The following is a 27,831-nucleotide window of genomic DNA, read 5'->3' on the forward strand; positions in this document are numbered from 1 at the left end:
GCTCAAATTTGTTAATATTGTCGTTCAATGTAAACGAAACAAACATTCATTTATTAAAGTCTTACTATCAGAAAGAATACGGCTAATTTATTGTTTCGTTTTGTGGAATTGTCAGTATTTAGTCTTCCGACCACGTTTACTCTGCTGCTTATAACTACTTAGTAATTTTATGAAGAGGAAATTATTTTTGTGAATATACATTTATTGTTACTAAATATGATATTTTAAACAATTATTTAAGACTTTTATTGTTTATTTCGGATTTATTGTCGATTTACTGACTAAATAACTGCCCTTTATACACGTTTTACGTTACCGTAACCAGTGTTTTTGCCAACCAGTGAGTGCGCATGCGCGGAAAATCCCGAATGTAAACAATAACATTCAACTGGTCACCACTGTTTTTAGCTCACCTGACCACAACGTGCTCATGGTGAGCTTTTGTGGTTTTAAGAGACAATAAGCTCTAAGTGGAGTTAAAACACTGAGCTTATCAGTACCGAAGTCATGGACCATGTGGACACAATGAGCTCCGGCTTTAGGTTACGCATGCGCAATTAATTTCATTCTATATTACATATAAAATAGTTGAAGTTCGATATCAATTTTTACCATGATCAAGCGCATACCCACTATATATCATCATACATCATTGGAAAGATAAATGCATAATCTTTTGAAAAAATGCATGTCATTAAATTCTATGTGTGCTAACTCAAAATATTTACCTTAGAATTGGCAAACCGGTTTTGACAGCTGTGCAGACAACCATTTTGGGCTCAAATAGTATGACCAGTACAAACCTCGGAGCGTACCGGTATATTGATCTAGAGTACGTGTACAAACCAAGCTATGACTGATGTATATACCGTTACATGCAGATTGAATGGTCCATTGCCATGAAGTGATTCTAAACACAGTTTTCAAAGCTGAATAACCACATTTTTATAATTAATGTAAGCAAACTATTTTACTTAGTTTTCAATAAAGCATCAAGCACTTTCCATCGTACATCTCTGCCCATTGAAGTAAAGATTTATCACGTACAACAATGGTGTTGGTATTGTTGTTATTATTTATAAGAAATGCCACTTGTATGGTGCTGAAAACAGGAACTTTCGGCTTAGTACAGTGTTTTGTACTCTCTTTTGTTTAGATCTGAATTTATCTGGATTGCGGAACAAAAACAGGACGCGTGTTTGCAAAGAAATATCAATTTAACATATTTGGTTTGTGAAGTATGGAGTATATGAATGCCTTTCGCGCAGATTTTAAGATTTGATACATTGAGGATAATTGTTTCTTTAGGATCTTAAAATCGTGGATCGGTCTTACGACCAAACCAACGAAAATTAATATATCGCATAATTTTATAACATATACGGAGAAGTTGATACAGAAAATATAGAAGACTATATATATTATTATTGTAATTGTACGTAATGCCTTTAACAAACGAACATACATAATGCGATTATTATCAAACTATGTAATATAAATGCTTATTTTATGCTTTCCGGTGGTTTATAGAGAAATATCAGTCAATTAAAACGGATAATTTCACTGTTTCAAACAGTGAAAATTAACAATGAAAATTATCGATAATTTTCATTGTGTACTGTGAATTCTAACACGGCACGCGACTTGTTTTCTATAGACAAAGAAGGAAATCAAGTGTGGGTTATTCTGCAATAACTTATGGGCGGAGCTTAATGTTTCGAAAATAGTTCCGAATAAATAAAGAAAATATTGCAGTAAAATGCACGTGCTAAAACCCGCCCTAAAAGAAATGTAATAAATGTAGCATGTAAATAAATGTAATGAAACAACAAATTGTATATTTGGTGATAAGTGGCATAACCACACCTACAAAGAATGTTATTGGTTAGGAAGCGTAATTCAGAAAACATTTAGCTTTTCAGTAGCATCTATAAACGTGACGTCATTAAGTTTCTACGATTGTTGTTTTCAATGAAAGTGACGTCATTTGCAAAATATTTATGAATGAAAACGACGTCATATGTTTGTACAATTCAATGACGACACTAAATAGTGAACTTTGTACTAAGAAGGGCGGCGTATTGAAAAATATATAGTTCATGTCCTAAAGCTTGAACCAAATCAATCAGAATCGTATTAGAATCGAAATAATATTTTTCTATGATGGTTTGTTGTCGAATAACCCACAGTAAGTTGTATAGATGCGTGTTATCAAATTAATTCCTACGCATCTATACTCCTTACTGTGGGTTATTCGACAACAAACCATGATAGAAAAATATTATTTCTTAAATGACGTTATTTTTTTACGAAATTACGTCATGATCCCAGCGAAATTCTTTAGTTAAACTCTTAAACAATGTATATAAACTATGAAAAAAAGCATACAATAAAAAGATAATTTGTTGGATTCTGTCGAATACCGATTTTAATTCACTCGTGATCATAGAAAATAGTTTTTTATGCTCCCCCAAATTTCGGGGGTAGCATATAGTCTCCGCTTCGTCTGTCCGTGCGTGTGTCCGTCTGTCCGTGCACAATTTTTGTCCGGGCTATTTCTCAGCAATTAATGACCGGAATTCAATTAAACTTTATGGGAAGCTTCACTACCAAGAGGAGATGTGCATATTATCAGCCGGTTCTGGTCGGATGATTTTTCACAGAGTTATTGCCCTTTGAAATTTTCCATTAACTGTACATATAGTGCAATTCTTGTCCGGGCTATTTCTCAGCAACTAATGACGGAATTCAATTAAGCTTTATGGGAAGCTTCACTACCGTGAGGAGACGCGCATGTTATTTGTGGGTGCTGGTTAGATGATTTATTTAGAGAGTTATGGCCCTTTGATTTTTTATGTTGCTAAACCATCCATCGTATTATTTTGTCCAAAGTTATGCGCCTCAAAACGCTTCCTTTTATCTGAATATATAGTGCAATATTGTGACAAAAACACCTTTGGGGAGCATCACCCGTCTCCGACGGTTTCTTGTTTCACTCGTGGCTCTTGAATTAAAATCGATATCCACCGAATCCAACAAATATCCTCTAATAACTATCAAGTGCTTACTTTGACCTTACGCAGTGTTTCGCGCGAGACGACGTCTAAATATGATGCTGTTTGTGCCGATTTATTTCGAATTCCCATCATGAATAATACATATAGGACATGAGCATTTATGTAATTTTATTAGTTAAAATCCCATCATACATAATAAGGGTATGTGTCTTACAAGAGCATCCACGTTCAGAACTACAAGCATACAAATATGAGGAATATGCACAAATTGTACGTGCCAACTGTGAACTTTTCAGTGTTGGAACCGAATTTTAAAGGCCTTTGCAAACAGTTTGGATCCAGATGAGACGCCACAGAACGTGGTGTCTCATCAGGATCCAAACTGTTTGCTATTCTGATAGTCTTCTTTGAAGAAAATCGAAGAAAATGCTAATTTTAGAAATTCAGCTGATGACATTTTAGCAGACGACAAATTTCCCAGCATGCAAAGGGTTAAGCTGACGCCAAGGCTGTAGCACGCAACACTTAGTCTTGTTTTCTTGATGTGATGGTCTTGGTAATTTATGTATTTTGAAATCCCATAAAATACAACGAAATAATGAGGTTGACTTGACAAACACACACACACACATCAACATACAGGGTAACTACTAATATCCTTCGGCCAACATTGCGGCGTAGAGGTGGATGGAGGGGGGGGGGGGTATAAAAACGAGCAAAGCTCAAACATATCTCAATTTTTCAAACACAGGTTCAACAACTTCTGTTCTAGGTTCAGAACTTTATCTATGGAAGGTCCGTCAACTTGACCTATACACATGTTAGCGTATTTATCACACCGATAGCTATGGAAGGGCGCAATAAGGCTTTGTTCAGGGAATGATCTCCGTCAATATGTGTATCTGATCAATAAATAACATCTTATACAAGAAGCAAGTGGGTGTATCTTTTTTATAATTTAAGTGCACTTTCGTCGGTACTTTGAATCATTTGTGTAGTGTTTCCGAGAAGTTGACCACGACGTCTCGACAACGCACCACGTAAACAGGACCTCAGCTCGATAAACAAAACACTTCAGACGCGGATTTCGAATATTGTCACAATGCGGATACGCCGGGGTCTCTATTTTACTTGCAAAATAATGATTCCTATGGAACGCTATTACGGCTAAACATGAGAAAAACTTTTATATGCTACTTATTTTTTATGATGAGGGGATTTTCTATTATACGAGATTATATTTAAATTATACGCTGCTGTCTAAACATAATGCCGATTGTCCATAATATGATGTTACGTTGACATAATACCCTGCCTATTTAAAAAAGCATAGTCATATTTGTTTATTATAGGATGTTCATTATCCAATATATTATGATTATACGATGTAAGTTTGACTTAATGCGCGTTACTGCCTATTTGTAGATCAGTACATGATGCCAATTTTTCACAATGGGATGTCAGTTTTCATCTATACGAGGCGCTATATATTTGTTAGTTGACCACTTTAGCACATTTGAGACGCGTGTGTTTTTAATAAGGATCGTAATGTGATGCTCATTTTTCATTAAATGATAGCTGCTAGGATTACATCATAAGCTGCTTAATTTAAATAACATGGTATTTCTCACATAATGTCAAACTAGCAAATGATAAATAAGCATATATAATGCCAAATTAGCAAATGATAAATAAGCATATATAATAAAAAAAGGCAAATAATCATTAAGCATCAAATAATTTTCAAACTAGCAAACAATAAATAAGCATCATACACATGTAATATCAAACTTGCAAATGATAAGAAAGCATCATAAAATGACAGATAAGAATTATTTTAGTCATACTAGACCCAAAGTATGGGCATTGAACATCGCGGTAAATTAAAGGTGAAATGCCATGCTTTTTTAAAACACTTAAAAACCCTTTATTTATCGAATTTAGTGCACCTCGCCTCGATTCAATGATGGTGTTAATAGCGCGAACGAATATGACAGAGTCGCGAATTTTCACACATTCCTTTCTACTCGCCATTTCTATTCAAACTGATAGTGACGTAGGTTGGACCCGTCTTCATTCGCGCGCAATAACAAACCGGCATAATACGGCTTTGGATGTGATATTTCTCGCAACTTTTGTAAGAAAAATAAATGAAAATGGAATATGATAGTTATTATGGAGAATTTTCTGTTGTACCATACAAGTTACTACTATTGAATTTAGTGATTGTCAGTCAGATTTTTCTGATAATCATTGTATAATGTCTCACTACCATTATATACTTTACATAAAGCATCATAAAATGGACGATAAGCATCATTAAATGGAAAATGAGCATCATATGATGGAAAAGGAGCATCACAAAATGAACAATAAACGTCATGAAACGGATAACACATATGGATAATGATATTTTCTCATGCTAAGGAGGAGATAGCGTTCCATACAAAATCCGGTAAAAATACTTCGCATATAACAATTCAACATTTTACAGTATTGTTCGTCAGAGTTTCAGTCGAGTTAGGCGCATTTACGACAGGATATTAAAACAACTTTATTCGTGAAAGGCGCATTGCTTCACAAACTTGATCATCATGGATCACCGATTGCTAACATTGGTACTTTTAGGAAGCTTTATCGCAAACGTTCAAAGTCAGGTTTCTTTTGAAATCAGCAAAGACACGACGTCGCGTTCATTCACGGACATCACGCTGAACTGTTCTGCAAAGGGGACCGTGTCGGGAAATATTTCGTGGACCCATTTTTCCAATGATACCATAACACGACTAACACGACTAACAGAAGGGTCGTCGTTGGTTAGCTCCGCGCCGAGTTCTAAATACGGAATAAACGCATCAAAAAGTTCGGACACATGGGTATCTGATTTGACCATAAAAAATCTTACCTTTTCCGATAGAGGCATGTACATGTGTTCGATTGGCGAACCAACGAATGACAACGCTAGCAAAGCCCTAGAGTTGCAGGTGGTGTTCCCGTTAACAAAGGTTACGTTTAATTTGATTAATTCAAAACGTCAAACATACAATAACGCAACCGCGCCCGATTATAAAATCGCACCCGGCACTCACAACTTCTCATGCTATGCCCACGGGAGCTACCCGGCCGCTGTGATGTCGCTCAATACGACAAGTCGGCACATAACAATTATCGAGAATTCAACACGGAATCTCTATGAAGCAATCGGCATGGCAACTCCGATGTATACCTCCTACGTGGAAGGTCGTTTCTCTGTTGGCGTATCGGAGACAGCACATAGTTTGGTTTGTAGCGCGGCGTCTCTCGGAGAAGTGTACCCGACTTTGAACGCCATCTTGCGTTTGAACATCGTGATGCCGAACATCACATGCGAGCCCGTGCGACCAGAGCATAAAGTCGGCGAAGCCAACGTCACTTTGAGCTGTCGTATCTGGTCGGATATGGAGGTCAACTGCCACGATGTCTCATGGTCTGTAAAACGTCAGGCATTAGAGGAACTTGTGCGTGCCAACACTGACATTCAGCACAGTGCACTCGGGCGACTTGCCTCGAAGTGTATGGAAACCAACCGCACGTCTGTACATACGACATTAGAGCTAGGGCAGCTTAACGAAGCCAGTTTTGCATGGAACTACAGCGTTTTGTACGCCGGTGAGATGTTCTCAATGCAGAATCCTATGTGGTTCAGAAAGCGAACGGTCGAGATCTCCACTGCCGTACCACCGAAGTCAAATGCGTTTCTGGGCTATAACAATGTTATTCTCGTCTTTGTTGGATCTCTGAGTGCGTTCCTGATCTGCGACCTACGGTTTTAAGAAATTTAAACTGTGAACTATCGAATCTTAGTTTGTGGTTTTGAACTTGCATTACCACCATTGCGTGAGCGAGAGATGATCGCCTACATTAACTGCTATCATTCTTAATTTAGAAAACAGAGTATGACAAGAGATCATACGGAAGACTTGTATATAGAGTGCAACACCCAATGTAGTTGCAGTCATTCATAGCACTTGACCAATACATTTATCTGTATGCTATGCCCTTTATGGTGTTCTAAAGATTAATTTTGAATGCCAAAAAAAGAAGATTGAAATAAAACATTTCTAATAGACGGATCGAGTTTATCGTATTTCGATATCAAGTGTTAAATTATGTTGTATTTAAGTGGCCTGATGTGTGTAATATTTTATATCGACCAACAACATTTTTATTTTACAACAACAGTTATTTTTGTAATCTCATAAACAATTATGATGATGGTTATTGTTTATTAAAAATATTTTCTTTCCTGCTGTGAGTCACCATCTTGCATAATTGGAATAACCCATGTTGTAATGTCTTATGATGGTTACTAGCTTCAAGCACCGACACATTGTTAATTGATAGAAGAATATTATTATCTATGAAGTGTGAGGATGTTTCTTTTTGTGTATTATGCTATACATGTGTGGACATGATTATTCAATTTGTGTGTTTAGTAAAAGAGACTCGTTCGCATTTTGGAAAAATGACAAATTAAAAGTCATATATTAGAAAAAGCACATACGCGTTATTTTAAGTGATATTTAAGCATTTGAGTCGCGTTCTGAGAAAACTGTGCTTAAAGCATGTGCGTAAAGTGTCGTCCCAGATTAGCCTGCGAAGTCCGCACAGGCTAATCAGGGACGACACTTTCCGCGTGTATGACATTTTTCGTTTAATTGAAGTCTCTTCTAAGCAAAAATCAAATTTAAACGGAAAGTGTCGTCCCTGATTAGCTTGTGCGGACTGCAAAGGCTAATCTGGGACGACACTTTACGCACATGCATTAAACCCAGTTTTCTCACAACGCGACTCATTTAAATAACCAATTCAAATTCAAAAGCCAAAGGTAGTGCGGGATCTTTTGCTGTCAGAGGTCCAGAGTTCGAACCCCAGGACGTTTTACTTGTGATTTTAATTATTTAATACTATTCAAAATCTAATGTGCTTTTTGTGAATAAATTGAATGACATTTTTTATATAAAAAACGAAAATCTGTTAACAAGCTCCTTTAACAACAAAATTAAAATTATATAAAATGTATGTACACAACTTATAACCAAAGTAATGTAATGTATACAAATCGTGTTACTATTAAAAGTTAATTGTAAACAATGGAACTAACAATTCGCTCCATATTGAAATGCGTAAACTGAACTTTGCTTAGTTAAATTTAGTAAACCACCGAAACAGTTTAATATTTTTTAGAAAATGTTAATCCAGTGCAAATAAAGTAACTGCATACTATAAATCCTTTGTTGCTGTTTTTTGTTTCTTTTCGATATAAATTTGCCGTAAAGCACTGTGTTCCAGTCAGGCTGCGGACTGAACTCACTAACCTCGGACTGAAAGTCGTGCGCTCTACCAGGTGTGAAGCCTGCGTACATTCGAAGCAAAAAATGAAACAGTTGTCTTTTTTTCAAAATACCGTAAATGTGCCCTCTTTCTTCAGAACAGATTAATAAAAAGTTTATGCGTAGGTTTAAAATCGGGGTGTTTTAACCCTTTGCATGCTGGAAAATTTGTCGTCTGCTAAAATGTCGTCTGCTGAATTTCTAAAATAAGCATTTTCTTCGATTTTTTTTCAAAGAAAACTATCAGAATAGCAAACAGTTTGGATCCTGATGAGACGCCACGTTCTGTGGCGTCTCATCTGTATCCAAACTGTCTGCAAAGGCCATCAAAATTCGGTTCCAGCACTGAAAGAGTTAATGGAATACCCATGGCGGGCGGCGTCAATGTGAACGATGTCCGCTGATTAACTCAAACAGTTAAAATCGGACATCATCATGAAACTTGGTAACAACGATTGTGGGCATATCTCGGTCATGTTTGATAACCAACCTGATCACTTGAAGGACTTCTGGCCTTTGAATTGTATTTTTTTTTTTTTTCGGCAAGCAAACTCAGTTTAAATCTGATCGTCATGAAACTTTTGTAGTATGTTTGTAGACGTACTATTGATAACCAGCCACACCTCATGAAGCACTTTTGAATTAAACCCCATTGAATCATTCAAATGTGCCATATTAAAATTGCCATTCTCTCTATAAGGAGGTTTCCGGTAATAACTTCGCATTAAATAATCTTGCTGTAACATTAGATAAAGGACGCTTGAATTGAAGAGACATTGCGTGAGATTGCATTTTGGCGTGTAAAGTCATGGTCATTTTTACTAAAAATAGAAATATTCTGCTCGACAATTTGGTTTGGGTGTAGGTATTGCATTCAGAAGTTGGGTGTAGGCAACTTTTATTAGTCCTTGTATGTGATTAAAGTTGGGGCTTGTCGTTTCAAGGCCAATGCCACTATTCATAAAATAGAAAAAGAGGGTAATGATGGCCATTAAGTGCTCACATGAGCTCGCGGATACCAACTGTGGAAAACTTGACCTGAAAAAAGGTGCGAACTTAGTATTAATAAGTTATTGATAAACAAAAGGATACACCTAAATGAACAAGAAACGTATCCTTATACCATGGAAGTCACCCTCCCCATGTAGCTTACTCCGCGTATGTAATAAAATGAGCTGTTTATGGACCTCTACTTGTTACGGCGGATGTAGGAATTTTCAAGCTGTTATTAGGCAAATTGAGACTTGACATCAACGTGTAACCTTGACCTCAGAGAAAATAAGACAGTTGTTGCACGCGACATTCTGCCCTATGATGGTTTGTATTGTTCTAAGTTATTTTAAAATCCCTCACACTATGGCAACGTTCTTGCTGAGGCAGGAATTTTAAAGCTGTTTCATGACCACATTTGACCTTAAACTAAACTGTGACCTTAACCTATCAGGTAGGGAGGCGGTTGCAACAATTATTATAGTGGACATTTGTGCAAAGTTATTTAAACATTCATCAATACACGGCGAAGAACTTACCGTTGAGACAGGAATTTTCGCATGGACATAATTGCGACTTTTATGCCGCCGCCTTTGATATGGGTCATACAAATAAAACTGGAGCCTCAAATAATAATACCACACATAACAAACCAGTAAACTGTAATATCATAAAAACATTGCAAGCATGAAAAAAACATTGCAGTCAAAGGGGAGTAACTAAGTCAATCTTATATGTAATCGCCTTTAGAGTAGTAACAATGATTCCTTTTGGTTTGCCCTGGTTTTTGTCCCACGCGATACAAGATTAGAACTCAGACTTGATAATGTCCAAATAAACATTCGGAGCAAGATACATCAAGGTTGACACATTCATATGGCCACTCCAAAAGTAACAATTTTTTTCTAAGAGTTAAACCTAAAAGGCGGGCAGCATGATTTACCCAAATACTCATAATTTTGACTCATTATGGCATGTTTGTCCATATTTTTGGACTATTTTAAATCAAGTGAATTAAAAATAATGATTTTGTGCTGATTAGAAATCATAAGGGTTAGGTTTTTAATTCTTAAGATACCACGTTTTTTTTTAAATATTGCTTCAATTGATTAAAAAAAGTCCAAAAATATGGACAAACATGCCATAATAAGTCAAAATTATGAGTAGTATTTGGGTAAATCGTGTATTAATGGGGGTGTATTTGGGTAAATCGTGCCACCCCCTAAAGGCCTAGTTTTTAAAGGCATATAACCCAAATAGGTCTACCAAGATATTGTCCGATAAACATTCTGACTACGTTTCATGAAGATTGGATGAACAAGAGATGTCTCCATCGGAAGACATATGCCCCCGGAAAACGCTTTTTTGAAACATAAACAAAGACTCTGCAACCTAAACGCGGACCCTAAGTTCAAGGTCAAGGGTGTCAAAATTTGTGAGCGTATGGAAAGGCCTTGTCCAAATACACATGCATACCAAATATGAAGGTTACATCTGAAGCGACATAGAAGTTATGAGCACTTTTCAAAACCTAAACGCAAAGTGTGACGGACAGACAGACAAACGGACAGTGTGATCACTATATGCCCTCCTTCGGGGGCATAAAAATAAGACAGTGGAAGCCTGGCGTATGGTGATCACTTTGTGTTCAGGTGAGATCTTCACGGTCCCAACTCAAGATAGTTTGGAACAAGGTTATATTAGGACATTGTGTGTAGGTATCCTACAGGCCTAATATACAGATTTATATTTGAAAGTACGGGTAAGGTTAAGGTAACTGTTACTAAAATGCGTAAACAGTTTCTGGTAAATTGCTTGAGTTTAGATGGAAATATTGAACTGACATTTTGTTTGTAGTTCGCTTACCAGCATGCCTGACTCGAGATTGCGCAATAACTTTAATTAAATACCATAACAAGATGTGTTTGTGAAACACAATGTCCCCCTATATGATATTTGACCTTGAAGGATGACCTTGACCTTGTGAAGGATGACCTTGACCTTTCACCACTCAAAATGTGCAGCTCCATGAGATACACATGCATGCAAATATCAAGTTGCTATCTTCAATATTGCAAATGTATTCATAAAATAAGCGATTTGGGCCACATATATTTGACCTCTGACCCTGAAGGTTGACCTTGACCTTTCACCACTCAAAATGTGCAGCTCCATGAGATGCACATGCATGCCAAATATCAAGTCGCTATCTTCAATATTAAAAAGTATTTATAAAATAAGCGATTTGGGCCACATATATTTGACCTCTGACCTTGAAGGATGACCTTGACCTTTCACCACTCAAAATGTGCAGCTCCATGAGATACACATGCATGCCAAATATCAAGTTGCTATCTTCAATATTGCAAAAGTATTCATAAAATGAGCGATTTTGGCCACATATATTTGACCTCTGACCTTGAATGATGACCTTGACCTTTCACCACTCAAAATGTGCAGCTTCATGAGATACACATGCATGCCAAATATGAAGTTGCTATCTTCAATATAGCAAAAGTTATTGCAAAATGTTAAAGTTTGCGCAAACAGACCAACAGACCAACGGACCAACAGACAGACAGGGCAAAAACAATATGTCCCCCACTATTATAGTGGGGGACATAAAAATAGAAATGTTGAAGATGTGATTTCATTGCATTGCCATGTTCCCAGTTTTCTACATTATTTAATGCGCCATTTTAAATAAATCCCTACAGATGATTTTTTTCAGACCTGAAAACGGAATGTTTTGAGACAAGTTGGCACTCTTGGTGCTTTATTATTAAAAGACAAGATTATATTACCACATAAACACACAAACATGGCTTAAGCTCAACCAATATTAAACCTAGAAATGCAAGAGTTTGATATGATAAATGTAAAGATATCTGCAATTCATCATCTTCCTTTTATAAACCTGCCAAAGGTCATGGCCCTCTTCATCAATCTAGTTTCAACTGATAAAATTACAAATATCCAATACAATTTTTTTATTCCATGTGACATGCAAATTAATAACCAGGAAATCATACATCACAATCTTAGCATCTTGGATTGTCTTATTTCTTCCAGCTTTTGCTCATGTTCAGCCAATTTAACTTCACGATTTCTCAGGAATTCCTGATATTCCTTTGGGTCCAGACTGCGTTCTACTTTGATTCCAATTGAATGGGCTGTTCCTATTACAGACTGACACACTTCTTCTAAAGTCTTCCCTCTGTTACACGAATCCGCTGATTTAATCTTGGCTATCTCGTACACATGCTTTAATGTTACTATACCAGCCACTTCATGGGCTGAAATGAAAAACAATCACAACATTTACCCTTTCCTGCACAGAAGCAAAGTGAAAATGGCTTAGCTATATGCGACCAGCATTGAAACAAGAACAGCCTGCAAATGTGTCGCAGTCTGTTTTTTGCTGCCTATCAGTATCTTAGGCTTGGAAATGAAGTCTGTTTATTTGAATCTAGTAAAAAAAGGTCTGCAACTGCATTTGATTTTGGAATGGACTGCCAATGCCTTAAGTGCATATAAGAGGGGTACAGAGTTAAGAAGCATTCCATCCACATCTGAGGCCTGCATGGTGAAGTAGATGTAGAGTCTCCCTTGCAACCACTGATTACAGGTTCGATCCATAAGTCATTTATGTTCAAGATCTTTCCAAGAACACCAAGTTTGTGCCTTTCTCAGGACTGGAGACACGAATGTCTCTATAAGGCAAAGCCTGTGGATCTAATCAAGCTAAAGTAAATAGGTTTGAACTAATAAAACTACCATCTAAAAGTTATACTTGGAAGCAAGCTTATGAATGACAAGGTGATGTCCTAAGCTCAAAATTGTGTAGGAAAAAGACAATTTGAAAAATCAGATAAGATACTGTTATAGTGTTTCATATCATTTGACTATGTGACCCAATTTCTTAAATTGCCACTTCAAAATAATAAGATCAATTTCAAATGTGACTACAATATTTTAAACACTTTTCTATGATCCACGGCTTGAATTTAACTTTTTTTACTACTTGCAAAACATTGCGAGCAGCTTTAATAACAAATTGCAAAATCAAAAACATTCTTTCAAATTTTAGTTTTATATTAAGTTATTTTCCCCAATTTTACTGTTTTTATAGAAGGATTTAATTCTTGTTTTTTTTCCTAACTCAACGGTTAACTTTGCTTAATCTTTCATATTGTTATTTCCGTCTGTGGGCAAAAAGAAACTAGTTATTTTTTCGCAACTAGTCTGTTTAAGTTAAATGAACGCTTGTGAATAGTAGACTGTTTCACTTTCTTTGTACCAATACCATCCGCGTATCTGTAATATAAGTATATCAGTCTACATACAAGGTGTGTGCTTCCGCATACGGGTATTTGGACATTCTATAAATTGACCTACGGTTCATTGTTCATGACGTGGAGCGCATTTAGCAATATTACTTGTGTTTTTTTTCACTATTTCTTTACTTGCAAAAAAATACTAGTGGCTTAAAAGTTAACTCGCAATCGGTATTTTTTACTCGCATTTTGCAAGTGTTAATTTCGAGCCCTGATGATCCTAGTTTTATTTTGTTCAGATATGTTTTTTATACTATTTTATTTCTGTGATATGCAACAAAAATTGGAAAAACTCCCAGCCTGTGAAAAGGACTTTTTGTAAGACATGAATGCTTTCCCGTTAACCAAGCACTGGTAAGTTTTTACTCTGGGCTTGCTCTGACTTTCATATTGAAACAAGAGATGTGTTTGTCAGAAACACAATGCCCCCTATTGCGCCGCTTTGATGCCATAAATTTGACCTTTGACCGTGAAGGATGACCTTGACCTTTCACCACTCAAAACGTGCAGCTCCATGAGATACACATGCATGCCAAATATCAAGTTGCTATCTTCAATATTAAAAAAGTTATGACCAAACTTTAACGAAGGTTAAAGTTTTAGGAAAGAAAAATACAATGATATTTGACCTTCGACCTTGATGGATGACCTTGACTTTTCACCACTCAAAATGTGCAGCTCCGTGAGATAAACATGCATGCCAAATATTAAGTTGCTATCTTCAATAATGCAAAAGTTATCAAACTTTAAGTTTAACGTTTTGGGACACACACATACAATGACAGACAGACAGGCCAAAACAATATACCCCCGATGTTGTGATCTGGGGGCATAAAAAGCATCCTTGTCACATTCCTTGCTCTAAGGCACTTGCTTTCTTGGCTACTTTCAATGATTGCAATAATAATTCTACTGTGCTAATTTCAATGATTGCAATAATAATTCTACTGTGCTAATTTCAATGATTGCAATAATAATTCTACTGTGCTCATTTAAATGATTTCAATAATAATCTTAGACTGTTACATTCTATTGCTCCTTTGCGACAGCCTGCTGCCTGCCGGAGATAGTAGGAGACTGGAGGCTTGTTTGTCTGTATTGTGACACTTCGGTCAGGCTGAAATTCAGTTTACAAAACAGCACATCACAATCATACAGGTAAATAAATGAAAATATGTTAGTAAACAAATACACTGTTTTGTTACTGAATCATTCCATTACATATTGAACAAGAGATTGCCAAGCAATATGGTCCCCTACCAGTGAAACTCCACCATTGTCAATTTTTTTTTATTTGTTGCCATAGCAACCATAATTATTGACGTAGGAACAAAATGAAATGATGTGCATAATCTCCATATTGCCATCTATCACTGTTTTAATTTTCATGAAATAATATGAAGAACTTTTTAAGTTATCGCAGGATCCAGAAAAGTGTGACAGACAGACTGACAGACAGACAGATGGAAAGAGCGCAAATCATAAGTCCCCTCCGGTAGGAGACAAAAAGTGCATGAAGTGAAAGAAGAATACAGTATGTACTCAATATATATTTTATGCATAGTTTGGAGTGGAACTTAATGTTAATTTTTTTGTCAATATGATACAACCACTAAAGATGTGTTTAAGAGTTTTTTTGTGGACATGTACAGAAATCTTTTGAAAGGATAGAAAGGTTAAGTATGTAGTAGGTAATGAGCATGATGGTAAAAATGATGGCAACTATTTTAAATATACTTATTTAGCATGCTGACAGATTGCTGCAATTCGTCAAAACAACAAAATATTATAACCTTTTTTGATAAATGAATACTTTCAAAACTTAAAACATAATTAAAGAATATATACATGCATTAAGCCAAATAAATTTATTCTTTCTTAATACACTGCCTTTACCAATTTTAACATTTAACACCTAATTTCTTCCCAGTCTTCACACCCTTATTTTCCCCCAAAATGACAGCTAGGGTCTGTACCCAATTAAAAAAAAAAAGCCATTTAACATACCAAAATTAATGTTCTGTTCAGTTACTTTTAGGCTAGAATTGTCCACACTTAAGATTATAACGAGTCTCAATATATACAGACCATGATAAATATCTTACATTTAAGGTTATAACCGTAGGCAAGGGAATTCCAGGTTTGTAGTCCTTTGTGTGTTCATTGAACTGTTTGCAGAAAGGGCCAATCTGTATATTTCTCTGAAAAGCAGAAAGTTTATCTTTAAAATGAATGAGTTAAACAGTTGAACTATTTATTATACAGAAAATATTATCATTGAAGAGACCACTAACAAAACTATGACAAAAATATGACCAGGCACTTCCAAAGTGTATTATGAATTAGTGTATAATCCATAACTTTAAACACATGCTCACAAATTTATAAATTTTTATAACACCTCAAAGCTAGTGCTTAACAAGAACATATTCATATTTTGAAATATGTATAATTTAATAGTTAAGTAATAGTTGATAATATTTTTTCTGTAAAAAACTATTATTAGCATCATGATTGAAATACAACAAAGCACTACAGCACATTGCCCTTCAGCTGTATGTAATTTTGGCAGTGACGTTATAGGGTTATATTTTGCACTCACTATCCATGTTCAGCATGTGCGGTCCATTTAAAAAAAAAAGTGACCAGTCTAAAATACTCTTGATGCCTCTTTTGTATTCCTTTTGCATAACAAGCCTAAAATTTGTAAAGTCACAGGCATAAAAACTGGGACTCCCAACTTTTTTTTGGAAATCAGTATTCGTCTGAAGGCGTTGAACTCAGCAATTTTACGCTGTGTATTTTATAACAATGTACACGTGGATGATTGAACATACTACGGAATTCTAGTTTGCAGTCTTATTACAGAGAGCTGGTGATCTAAAATATTCCTTAGTAAATACCTTCAGCGGATTTGAAACAGAAATTTCCCAAACAGGGAAAGGTTACAACAGGTTAAGGGTGTTGCTAAAAATAGGCATACCAAACCTAACCTTATCTAATATTGTAATTACTAGACCAACATTCGTAAATAAGGTTTGAAAACAATGCCCTGTCAGTTGTCATAATCATGTAAGTACCTGTTATCGAACAGCACCTATTATCGGACGTTTTGTTTGGGTTCTGTATGAACATGCGCAAAAGTGTGCATGACGTCACATTGATAAACAATGGTCGCACATGAAGTCCATGACCTACTTGCCTACTTAGCTTGAAACAAATGCGCCAAAAACAGGTTAAAAGGATGCATTAATTGTTATTTACACCGTTTTATGTGTTTTTGCTATTACTTTTTGAATGCATTTATCAAAACGTGCATTTACACACCAAAAAGCATATTTCCGTTTGCAATTTTGATTGCAGCAGACCCAGATTTTTTCGCCGAGTCCGGGTCACGTGATAGTCATGTGACTTTGTATATACTGGAGTAGTATTTATGAAGTGTCGAGTAATAGGTCATGTTTACATTTGCCGCCATTTTGTTTTGTCTGCTAGAGGTGACAATAACCAGGGAATAATTGTTATAAATTTTTGAAGGTAGTTTGCTGGAAAACTTGACAGATAAATCATTCAATGATTGAACTGTTAGTCATTAGTTAAAACAAAATGTTTTTGTCCTTTTAAGTGTTTCAATTTTAAGGAAATTTAACGTAATTTCTTAGGTGTTGGATAACTGGATCGTCCACCATAATATTGCAAACCTTGATTAAATTCATCAGATTTTATCATGTCTGTGTTGACCAGCCATAGGCCATGATAGGGATAGGAGGGACGAACTAAAAAAGAGGAGAGTGCAGGCTCAAATCAATATTTATGTATTGTCATACGAGAAACAAACATCATACAACATTAGTCAATATAAATTGCCGCCTTAGTCTTTTGATGATTTTTGCTTTGGCAGACTCTTGGCATCAATAGTCCACTCTATCTTTTTAATAGCGAGAGTTCCGACACAAATTTCCGTCGCATCACTCCTAAATTTAAATACACACATATTTGTGACTATTATGAAAGAACGTTGCCTAAATAGTATATATTGAGCTAAATATATCGAAATTTACCTGTTAATAAACTATATTTCGAGTTTGTTTCATCCAATATAAATCCTTGTATAGTAAAGGTTCATGTTATCTCACTTGGTGGAGGTTAAATTCAACTATGTTTGTAACTGAGTTCGAACAAAAAAGTGTGCAATATGCACAAAACAGTAAGAAATGAAATTGGAAATAATAATCATAAGAAGAAGAAGAAGCAAAAGAATAATTATAACTATTATAACTCAAAATATTTGAATCGACGGTAACGAAATACCCCAAAAGTAAAAGTTACGAAATAGCTTTGGTAAGAAATAGGAACAACAACAACAACGCCAAAATGGTTGCCTTTGAGAAAATGATCGTTCAATGTCTATGATTTCGAATGAAATTCAGGTAATTTTTGTGATCTTAGTTCATATTTGTCAAACAACGGGTAGATTTTAGATATACACACTTGTAAATACTGTAATTCCCACAATAGTATTGTATTTATTTTATTCGTTATGGTTTTTACAGACTGGAGTTTCAGCGTTCAGATTTATTCTGAACACGAATTATTTCAGCTACATACAACATAAGCTTTGGATAAGCTGGGGCAAACAGCTATTACACTCAGTATCTTTCCCAAACTACTCAATTTTTAAGCATAGATTGAAAATATCAAATGATTTAAATTCAACATCTGCCACACAATAACACACTCATTTAAGGTGATAAACATGCAGAAGATTATCCTTAGTACGAATAGACATTGGTACGAATGCGGAACATGCATCAATAAACATATATCAAATAGCAATACCGCTCCAAGACTCGGTCCTAGGGGTGGTGCTGCAACTGCCTCGCCTGCTTTTATGTGTGTTCTAAGAAATGGTGGCGGTGGTATTTTCTTTTTAACCTGCTTTAACGCTTTTGTCATCTTTTTCGTTCCCTGTGACATTGTGGTAGCCAAGAGTGGTCGCTCTTGCAAGGATACCTTATAATGGTTACATTATACTAACTTAAACTCCACTCTCTTACACTGCGGTTCATTACATTCACCACTCTGGATCAGCAGACGATTTATTTCATACGGAGGAATCCGAGATAGCCGATGTATCACGATTGTACATTCACGTATGTTGAGGCACGAACGACAACTCTGCTAGGAGAATGGATATACTCTTCAACACCTCGAGGACATCTACCGGAGAGGACTAAGAAGTGTGCAAATGTCGAGTGCTGAGTGCTTCTTAAAATACGAATAAAATAGCGTTCGCCAACGTATAATACACTGTACAACTGGCCTACAACTCTAGGCACGGAACACTGGCAGCGGCCGGACGGCAGACTTGAATGCGTCCAGGCTCGGGGCTGTCACTACTGCGGTGGTAAGGAGTTCCAGATAGATACTTTCCTTGGGAAAAACGAGCGTTGATATGCGTTACGTATGGTTTGTGAAGGGATAAAGTTTTGAGAATTGCATTGTCTGGTTGATCTGACTATGGAACGGTCTGGTACATATGAAGCTGGTACGACAACAAGACCATAAACAACACTGTAGAATAGCACCAAGTCAAAGCATTTGAGTTCATTGATGATTGATGTTACACTATTCGGCTGGTATGGGTTGAAAGGCTTGTTCGCTACGAATCTGGAAGCATTGCGTTGTACTTGTTCGATTTGTTTCAGTTGAGTTGTTTGTTTCCGAGTAGGATTCCAGATGGGTGAAGAATATTCCAACTTTGGTCTAACTAATGATTGATGAGCTCTTTCTTTAACTAGTTTGGGGCATTTGTTAAGGTTTCGTTTAATAAATCCCAAAGTTTGTGAAGTATTTCCAGTTATATGTTTTTCGATGTGTGTCAAATTTCAAGTTGTTGTTCAATTCAACGCTTTTATATGCATGATGGTCTACAGTTTCTAAAGTTTCACCACTCATTCTATAATCATAACGTTCTTTGTTGGATGTGTTGGAGATATTCATTATTGCACATTTTTCACATTGAATTCCATCTGCCATGACTTACTCCATTCTACTAGTTATCAAGATCTTGCTGAAGTTTCTGGTGATCGGCTGGAGATTTAATTACACGATAAATTACACAGTCATCTGCGAATAGACGTACTACAGAGGAAATGTCATCAGCAATACCATAAATGTACAGTAAAAACAAGCAGGGAGCGAGGACGGTTCCTTGGGGTACTCCTGATGTTACACTGAATGTTTCTGATGTTGCGTCCTGTACAACAACTTTCTGGGTCCGATCTGCTAAGAAACAGTTAATTCATCGCCTGGTGTCATTGCGTATTCCATAAAATTCCAACTTTGATGACAAACGTTGGCGAGAGACCTTATCGACGGCCTTCGAAAGATACAAAATGGCCATATCTATCTGTTCACTGACATTCATGTGTTAAGCGATATCATCTGTGGTTAAGAGCAACTGTGACTCACAAGAACGCTTCTGTCTTAATCCATGTTGATTTTCACACAGGATGTTATTAGAGTCTAAATGTTTCTTGATGCTGGAGACGACAATGTGTTCAAGCATTTTTGATAGGACTGAGGTCAAGGACGCAGGCCTATAATTTGCAGGTTTAGAACGATCGATCCCCATTTTTAAAAATAGGAACGACATTAGCAGTTTTCCAGTCAGATGGTACGACTCCCGTGTCAAGAAAACGTTGAAAAACGCACATCAAGATTTCAACCACAATTTCACAGTTTCGTTTCAGAATTATAATGGGAATTGTGTCCGGTCCAGTTGCTTTTTTCTCATTTAAACGTTAAACACTGTTTATGACTCATTGGAGGGTAATTTGTATTCGCTCCATGGGTCTGTGAGGAGATGGTCATTTGTTTGGAATATAGTCAAGATTTTCTTTTGTAAAAACCGAGGTTAACTGTTTATTTACATTTCAGCTTTTTTCTGGGATGTATCACCTATGGTGCCTTAATGTTTCAGTGTGCTTATCCCAGCTGCATCCTGTTTCCTACTTTTAATGTATTTCCAGAAACTTTTTGAATTTTCATATTTTTCTGGGTCCAACATATTATTCAAATATTCATGGTAAATAATGTACTATCTAAATAAATCGACATTTCTTACTCGAAGGCATGTTCTAACTTTAGCCAATTGTTCTGGTGTTATCATTATAATTATACAATTTATTATTGTTATTATATATGTTAGTTTTATTGCCCTATAATACTACTACTACTACTAATAATAATAATAATACTTATAATAATTATACTACTACTACATATAATAATAATAATAAATAATTATAATACATATAATGTCATCTATCAATCTATATTTTAAGAGGATTTCAGCAAATTTGAACCTTTTAAATGGCGTCTTTCACGATGGTCGAGCAGCGTGCATTACAAATATTTGCGATTGGTTATGGTATAAGTATTAAGTAATAAGTATTATTATTATTATTATTATTATTATTATTATTATTATTATTATTATTATTATTATTATTATTATTATTATTATTATTATTATTATTATCATATTTATTATATTTATTATTATTATATTTATTATGATGATTATTATTATTATTATTATTATTATTATTATTATTATTATTATTATTATGTTATTACTGACCCTTGATTATATGTTTGTTTATTTCGTATCGGATCCAGAAGGCCAGTAACAGCCCAAGTGGACAATGATTATGCGTACAGTGTTTACAAATGTGCAATATATAAGGAAATAAATGTATGACAGTTCAAACATAAATACTACTACGAGTTATACTAATACTAATAATACTAAAAACATTAATAATAATAATAATAATAATAATAATAGTAATAATAATATTAATAATACCAATACTAATACTAATAATAATAGTAATGATAATAATAACAATAATAATAACAATAATAATAGTAATGATAATAATAATAATAATAATAATAAAAAATTAATAATAATAACACATATTTTCTACTAAAATGGTGCATGGTATATCATGTAAATTTACATAACATGCAACTCAAAATTGTTGATTACAACATACCTCAAACTGCAAAAAGCAAACGTGTTATAATTATAAAAATGATAATAATGCAATGTTATTTGTGAAAACAAAATACAAATAACTATGATTCTTTCTAATTACACATTAGAGTAATACAAGCATGATATATCATTTTATGTATTATACCTATCTATTGTTACAAAAGCTATATTAAAGAGTGTACAAAAAGTTACTTTTAAATACTAGCATAGACTCGACTACTTATTCGAAAAAGGGAAACAATAAGTAGTTATGAAACCTAAACAATAATGAATATAACTTTCATATTGGCATAACTGAAACTATACATTTTTTCTTACGCCTTGTCTTGGCTACCTATTCGAGATCGAAAAATAGATAGCCATAAGGCTTGAAAATGTTTAAATAATGATAACAAAATTATAATAATGATCGAAAAGAACATTAAATATTCCTTTCTAATACAAAGGGCAGCTGCCTTGAAATCAAACAATTATGAGCGTCAAAGAAAAATAAAATTGTATAAACAGTTTATTGTGAGAGTTTGATATACATTGCGTATGAGTGTGATATCGCACTTAACACAAATGGATCATAACCGATAATATTTTGAAAATGATAAATCGTAGCAAAAAGTTATATGAATTTTACATAATTATAAATATTAAAAACATAGGGGAAAGTACACATGAATATTGGTTGCTTAATTGACACTTTCATAAAATAAAACACAATATTTGTAATCTTATAATGAACTAGTTTGACATTACATATGTGTTGTTTGTACGAAATTGAAAAGCGTTAAAAATGTAAATGCACAATTTTTTAATTACCAATTTATTTTCTGAAGTAATAAGTGCTACAAATTTATGCATATTTGGTCTGTGACGAAAATATGATGGAATGTATTGTTTTCTTAGTTCTGAGTATAAAATGCACTTAAGTACAAAATGAAACTCATCTTCAATTTTATTACATACGGTACATTTTCTTTGTTCCAGTGGAATAGGAGTGGGTCGTGCCCATCTGCCGCTTTCAATGTGCAGCCTATGTGATGCCAGCCGTAATTTAGAAAAAACTTATTCGGAATTTACTTATTTGACAATAATTTAGGTACGGTTGAATACGAAATATTGCAATGTGTTTATATAAGTTAGCTCTGTTGGAGTTTTCAAGCCTATTATTCCAGTTTTGGATAAATGTGTCGCTCAGCCGTTGTCTTAAGGCAGATATAAAAATGTTCACATTACCAACATCTTGGAACCAAGCGTCATAAAATCCCAAATTACTTAACAAATCCTTTAATAGTGTACACCAATTTTTCTTTGAAGGATAGACGATGCTATCATTTAAAAGAGTTAAATATATTTTCTTAATAAATTTGTTGTCTGGAGTTCTTAAAAGTTTTACCCAGTATTTAATAATATTTAAATATCTTCTGGATTGATAATTAATACGTCCAACCTCACCATATACAAAATCATTTTGTGTGCATTTTTTTACACCCAATAATTGTTTGCAAAATTGCATATGAACCCTTTCTATTGGTAAAGCCTTAAAAAAGCCGCATACCTCGCTACCGTAATTCAATATTGGGGTTATAAGTTTATCGAAAAGCTCAAGCTTGTTACCTACTAGAATTTCCGTAAATTTGTATAAATACTTTTTCAGTTTAAAAACTGCTTTAAGTGCTTGTCCAGCTAGTGTGTTTGTGGCGTCGTAAAATGACCCGCCAGACTTAAAAACAACACCGAGATAATTAAAACGGTTGACGATATCTATAGTTTTGTTGTTATAACGAAAAGAAATGTTTGAATTGCGACCGCCTTTGCGAAATATCATTATTTTAGACTTATCTGTATTTACTACTAGCTTCCATGTGTTGCAATACTCATGTAATAAATCTAGACCCCTTTGGAGTTCATCTGCATTATTAGCAAAAATAATTATATCATCCGCGTAAAGCAGTAGAAACATTTTAAAACAGTTAATATCTATTCCATTTAACCCATTCATGTGAAATTCCTGTTCTATGTCGTTTAGATACATGGAAAATAAAAATGGCGACAAACACTCACCTTGCCTGACCTTAGCATGCATTCAAAGCTATCATTTAAGGTGTTACTATATTTAACTTTTGATTTGATTATAACATATAAATCGTATTTGTTCTTACCAATTTAAATCAATTCGTTTGTTCGTGTTTCCAGAATACCGGACTCCATTATTCGTCTGCAATGCTGCCATAAATCTTTGTCTCGTTGATAGGGTCTTGTTCAAACTCTCAATTTGTTCCCGAATTTTCAAAGAGGGGTTTGTGACGAAGAAGCTAGTTTTTATTGACCCTTCTTTTACTCATTTTATTTTTCTTATTTTTTATGTTTAAATTGAGCCGTTTATCAATCATATAGCAGGTACACATCGTTTCGAACATTATAACGACTTCACATAATTATATATAACTTTCGAATCAAAGATATATTTTATTTTCCCTCTGTCATCTTTATATTACATCTTGTATTAATTTGAGCGGACCACTGTTTTCCGCATTGCGGCGGTAGTACATCATGAATCTTTTGGTTTGTCAAATCTTCGTTAAAACAAAGTCATGAAATTTAATGATTTCTAATTCAGGTATAACTAGTGTCCCGTGTCATGTTGTGTCTTAGAGAAAACTACTGTCAGTAGATAAGATTAAATCTCTGTTGGAACGACGGTACGTCTAAGAGACATCGATAAAGCTATACTTAATAACTTTGGTCACAATGAGGGACTCTAAAATATTACTATTAGACACTTAAGTGATAACCAGTTGTCATGTTGAACGTTTACCAAAGATTAACAGATTTAGCTTTTCAGAAAATTTATTGGCAAAATCATTTATATATGAAATAAATACACGGGCAATATTTTATTTTTTTAAAAATCAATGAAACCGATGGCATTTTATCAACAGACTTTCGTTTTCAAAATTGTCGTTCGCTTTTGTTGTGAAGTTTCTCACCGACTTCACCTTTTTATCACCTTCTGTAGCACTTCTATCTCCTGACGACTTCCGGTTTCCATAACACACTATCGCACTTCCAACTCCTGACGACTTCGGGTTTTCATCATATACGATCGAACTTCCAACTCCTGACGACTTCGGGTTTCCATCACACACGATCGCACTTCCTACTCCTGACGACTTCGGGTTTCCATCACACACTATCGCACTTCCAACTCCTGACGACTTCGGGTTTCTATCACACACGATCGCTCTTCCAACTCCTGACGACTTCCGATTTCCATCACACTCAGTTGCGCTGCCATACCCTGAAGAGTTCCGCTTTTACATCACAATTTGTTACATATGTTGCTTTTCTATCTCCGGATGGCATGATACAAAATCTAAGAAATATATCATGCTCAACAATATTTCTTTGTTCGTTATTTTTTTTTAAGAACAAAATGATCTCAGTTTGTGAGGTGTTGATGAAATGTTGTCAAGATATGAGTTTCTAATTGCATCAAGTTGCCAATGAAGATGTTGTGGGTCTCCGCACTTTTCTTTTAATTTCTGCGTAATCCCACGGAGGCTAGTTTTTATACAAAGTGTCATATTTTACTCAATTTTATTAACGATTGATAATATATTTTACTCAAATCAATTAACAAGTGAGTCGATCACAAGAATGCAATAGCCGTGAAATTATAGCATGGCACTAATCAAGCGCCTGTAATCGATTAACAGCTTTTTGCGAATCAAACAGAACAAACAAAAGAAGGTGTGCACAATTGTGACCGGGACTGAAAAATCATTCTAGCAACCCGAAAAGTCGACCCTCGCGGTTTTGAGCCAATTGACAGAAGTTTATATTAATATTAACCCTCAAAAATGGTGCTTTGAGGAGACTAAGAGCTAACGGTTTTTCGAGCCAAGCAAGTTCGAGCCATCGGGTTTCGACTGTAAATAAAATCATGTGTGTTTAAATAAGCTAATACCGCAATCAATGAAACCGATGAAACCTTTTCAGACCTTTGTCTTTCAGTCTTGTGTCTGTAACAGTTACTGCGTTTCTTGACGACTTTAACTTCCAATGACACTTGGTCGCACTTCCATCTCCTGACGATATCAGAACCGTTCTTCAGCTACAAGTTTCAGAGATGAATTTCAAAGTAAGATCGCATAGCCAACTTAATTGACTTAGTTTTAATCGACAATCGGTCTGAAACTTTAATGATGGCTTCTTTAACATGTTTAAGTGATTGATTTTTACAGCGGCAGGCGAGGAAAAGAATTGATAATTTAGCAACACTTCGGACTTGTGTTTTAAACAAGAGTCAAGTGTTTGCAACCAATCTGCAATAGTTACCGTTTTCGCCTGCTAAGAATCTATGTATGATTTCATCACTAAAATATGTATATCAAGTAGAGTTATCGTATCTTTACGCGTAATTTCAGTTTGCTTTTCTGACTGACATATGGAGAAACGGTTGAATAGTGGTCGAAATTGACATACATACACATTAAAACCTATCGCCCAACCAAATAATGATATTTCATATACTATTTAAGTTCTTACACCATTCAATTATGTTATATTTGGTTACACATTGAGTTATAATAACATGGCCTTCAATCATAGATGTAGACGAATGACTGCGTATAAGCCCCGCAGTTTTCTTCCCATTCTTTAAAGTAAATAAATTACATCAGTATAATTCGTGGGTTTTGAGGCATATGGTTACTGTATACGGAAATATGACTTTCGCCTTCATTACCTAATTTTATCAGAAGTTTTTTTTTAATTCTTTCTTTTGAGATCATGTACATTCTTTTTAGCATCGATATTAGTATCTGAACTAAGTGGATTTTCGTTTTTGGATTGTTTTATACTTTTGTTTGTCATGGTTCCTAAAGAGAAGATTGTAACATACACGAAACTAAGTCACATTAATTTCAAATACGACACGTATAACTCGTTTAAAATAAGATTACAAATGAGTCAGTTGCATCACCAACACCGCCATCACTTTCATCACCATCCCCACCACCATCAGCATCAACACCACTATCACAACCATTTCCATCACCATCACCGTAAACACCACCATCACAATTACCACCATAACAATCATCATTTTCATCATCGTCGTCATCGCCCACACCACCACCATCATCACCGGCATTTCAATCACCATCACCACCATCACAACCACAACCACCATCACCCTTGAAACGTCCATCACCATCACCACCACCAACAACACCATCACCACCACCAGAGCCACCCCAACAATCAGCAACAACATGACAAATAACCTCCACCAGCATTACCATTTCCACCATCACCATCACAAGCACCACCACCAACACCACCATTACCGCCATCCCCACCACTATCACTCCTCACCTCTTCCATCACCACCACAACCATCACAACCACCATCGCTCCCTACACCACCATCACCACCATTACCATTATTATCACGACTACAATCACTTTAACCATCACTACCATCACCACCACCGTTACCATCACCATAACCAACACCATCATCATCACCACCACAACCATAACCACCATTATCACCATCTTCCCCACCATCACCACCTTCACAATTACCACCACCATCACCATTACCGCCCTCATCTTCACCACCGTCATCACAAACACCATCATATCCATCACCACTATCACACCACAACCATCACCTTCACCATCACCACCATTATCACTAACATAACCACCATCAACACCATCACCAACGCCACATTCACCACCACCATTACGCCACCGTAAAAACTTTAACCACCACCATCACAACCATCACCACCACCTACTGTAAAAAATCCAAAGAAGATGCATATTATGATTAGAAAGAACTTAGAAGTTACACCTCGTTCATTCACTGCTTCTTAAAACGTGCGTTATAAAATGGAAAAATATATTCGCCCTAAATACGATTTTAAAGGTTATGTCAATGTCTAGGCTGCAATTTTGTGAACTAATATTTACTCTAGTCATGAAAGAACTGTATGTTTTGTATTGATATTGAATTAAAAAATAACCCAAATCGCGAA

The 27,831-nt window shown here is 35.3% G+C and overlaps 2 protein-coding genes and 1 long non-coding RNA gene across 4 annotated transcripts; 2 read left to right on the forward strand and 1 right to left on the reverse strand.

The window, feature by feature from the left end:
• Nucleotides 1-12,354: 12,354 nt before the first annotated feature.
• Nucleotides 12,355-18,748, reverse strand: LOC127874582 (39S ribosomal protein L11, mitochondrial-like). Of its 2 annotated transcripts, none has more exons than XM_052418977.1 (4): nucleotides 18,556-18,748; nucleotides 15,822-15,917; nucleotides 14,743-14,833; nucleotides 12,355-12,675 (listed from the first exon to the last, which is right to left on the reverse strand). In XM_052418977.1, exons 1-4 carry the CDS (start codon nucleotides 18,691-18,693, stop codon nucleotides 12,413-12,415), a joined length of 588 nt encoding a protein of 195 aa, XP_052274937.1. In that variant the 5' UTR covers nucleotides 18,694-18,748; the 3' UTR covers nucleotides 12,355-12,412. The 2 variants fall into 2 exon arrangements, with proteins under 2 accessions (XP_052274937.1, XP_052274938.1); XM_052418978.1 differs by lacking the exon at nucleotides 18,556-18,748 and adding an exon at nucleotides 17,418-17,518.
• A 164-nt stretch (nucleotides 18,749-18,912) lies between these two features.
• LOC127874590 (uncharacterized) lies at nucleotides 18,913-25,086 on the forward strand. Its single transcript, XR_008047005.1, has 3 exons — nucleotides 18,913-19,123; nucleotides 22,766-22,877; nucleotides 24,798-25,086. It is a non-coding gene; the product is annotated as an uncharacterized LOC127874590 (long non-coding RNA).
• Nucleotides 25,087-26,375: 1,289 nt separating this feature from the next.
• On the forward strand, nucleotides 26,376-27,494 carry LOC127872303 (rho GTPase-activating protein gacK-like). The gene is made up of 2 exons (XM_052415631.1): nucleotides 26,376-26,394; nucleotides 27,079-27,494. The coding sequence occupies exons 1-2, from the start codon at nucleotides 26,376-26,378 to the stop codon at nucleotides 27,492-27,494; spliced, it is 435 nt and encodes a 144-aa protein (XP_052271591.1).
• The last annotated feature ends 337 nt before the right edge of the window (nucleotides 27,495-27,831 follow it).

Source organism: Dreissena polymorpha, chromosome 3 (genome assembly GCF_020536995.1).
Source record: "Dreissena polymorpha isolate Duluth1 chromosome 3, UMN_Dpol_1.0, whole genome shotgun sequence".
In the NCBI taxonomy this organism is placed as follows: Eukaryota; Metazoa; Mollusca; class Bivalvia; order Myida; family Dreissenidae; genus Dreissena; species Dreissena polymorpha.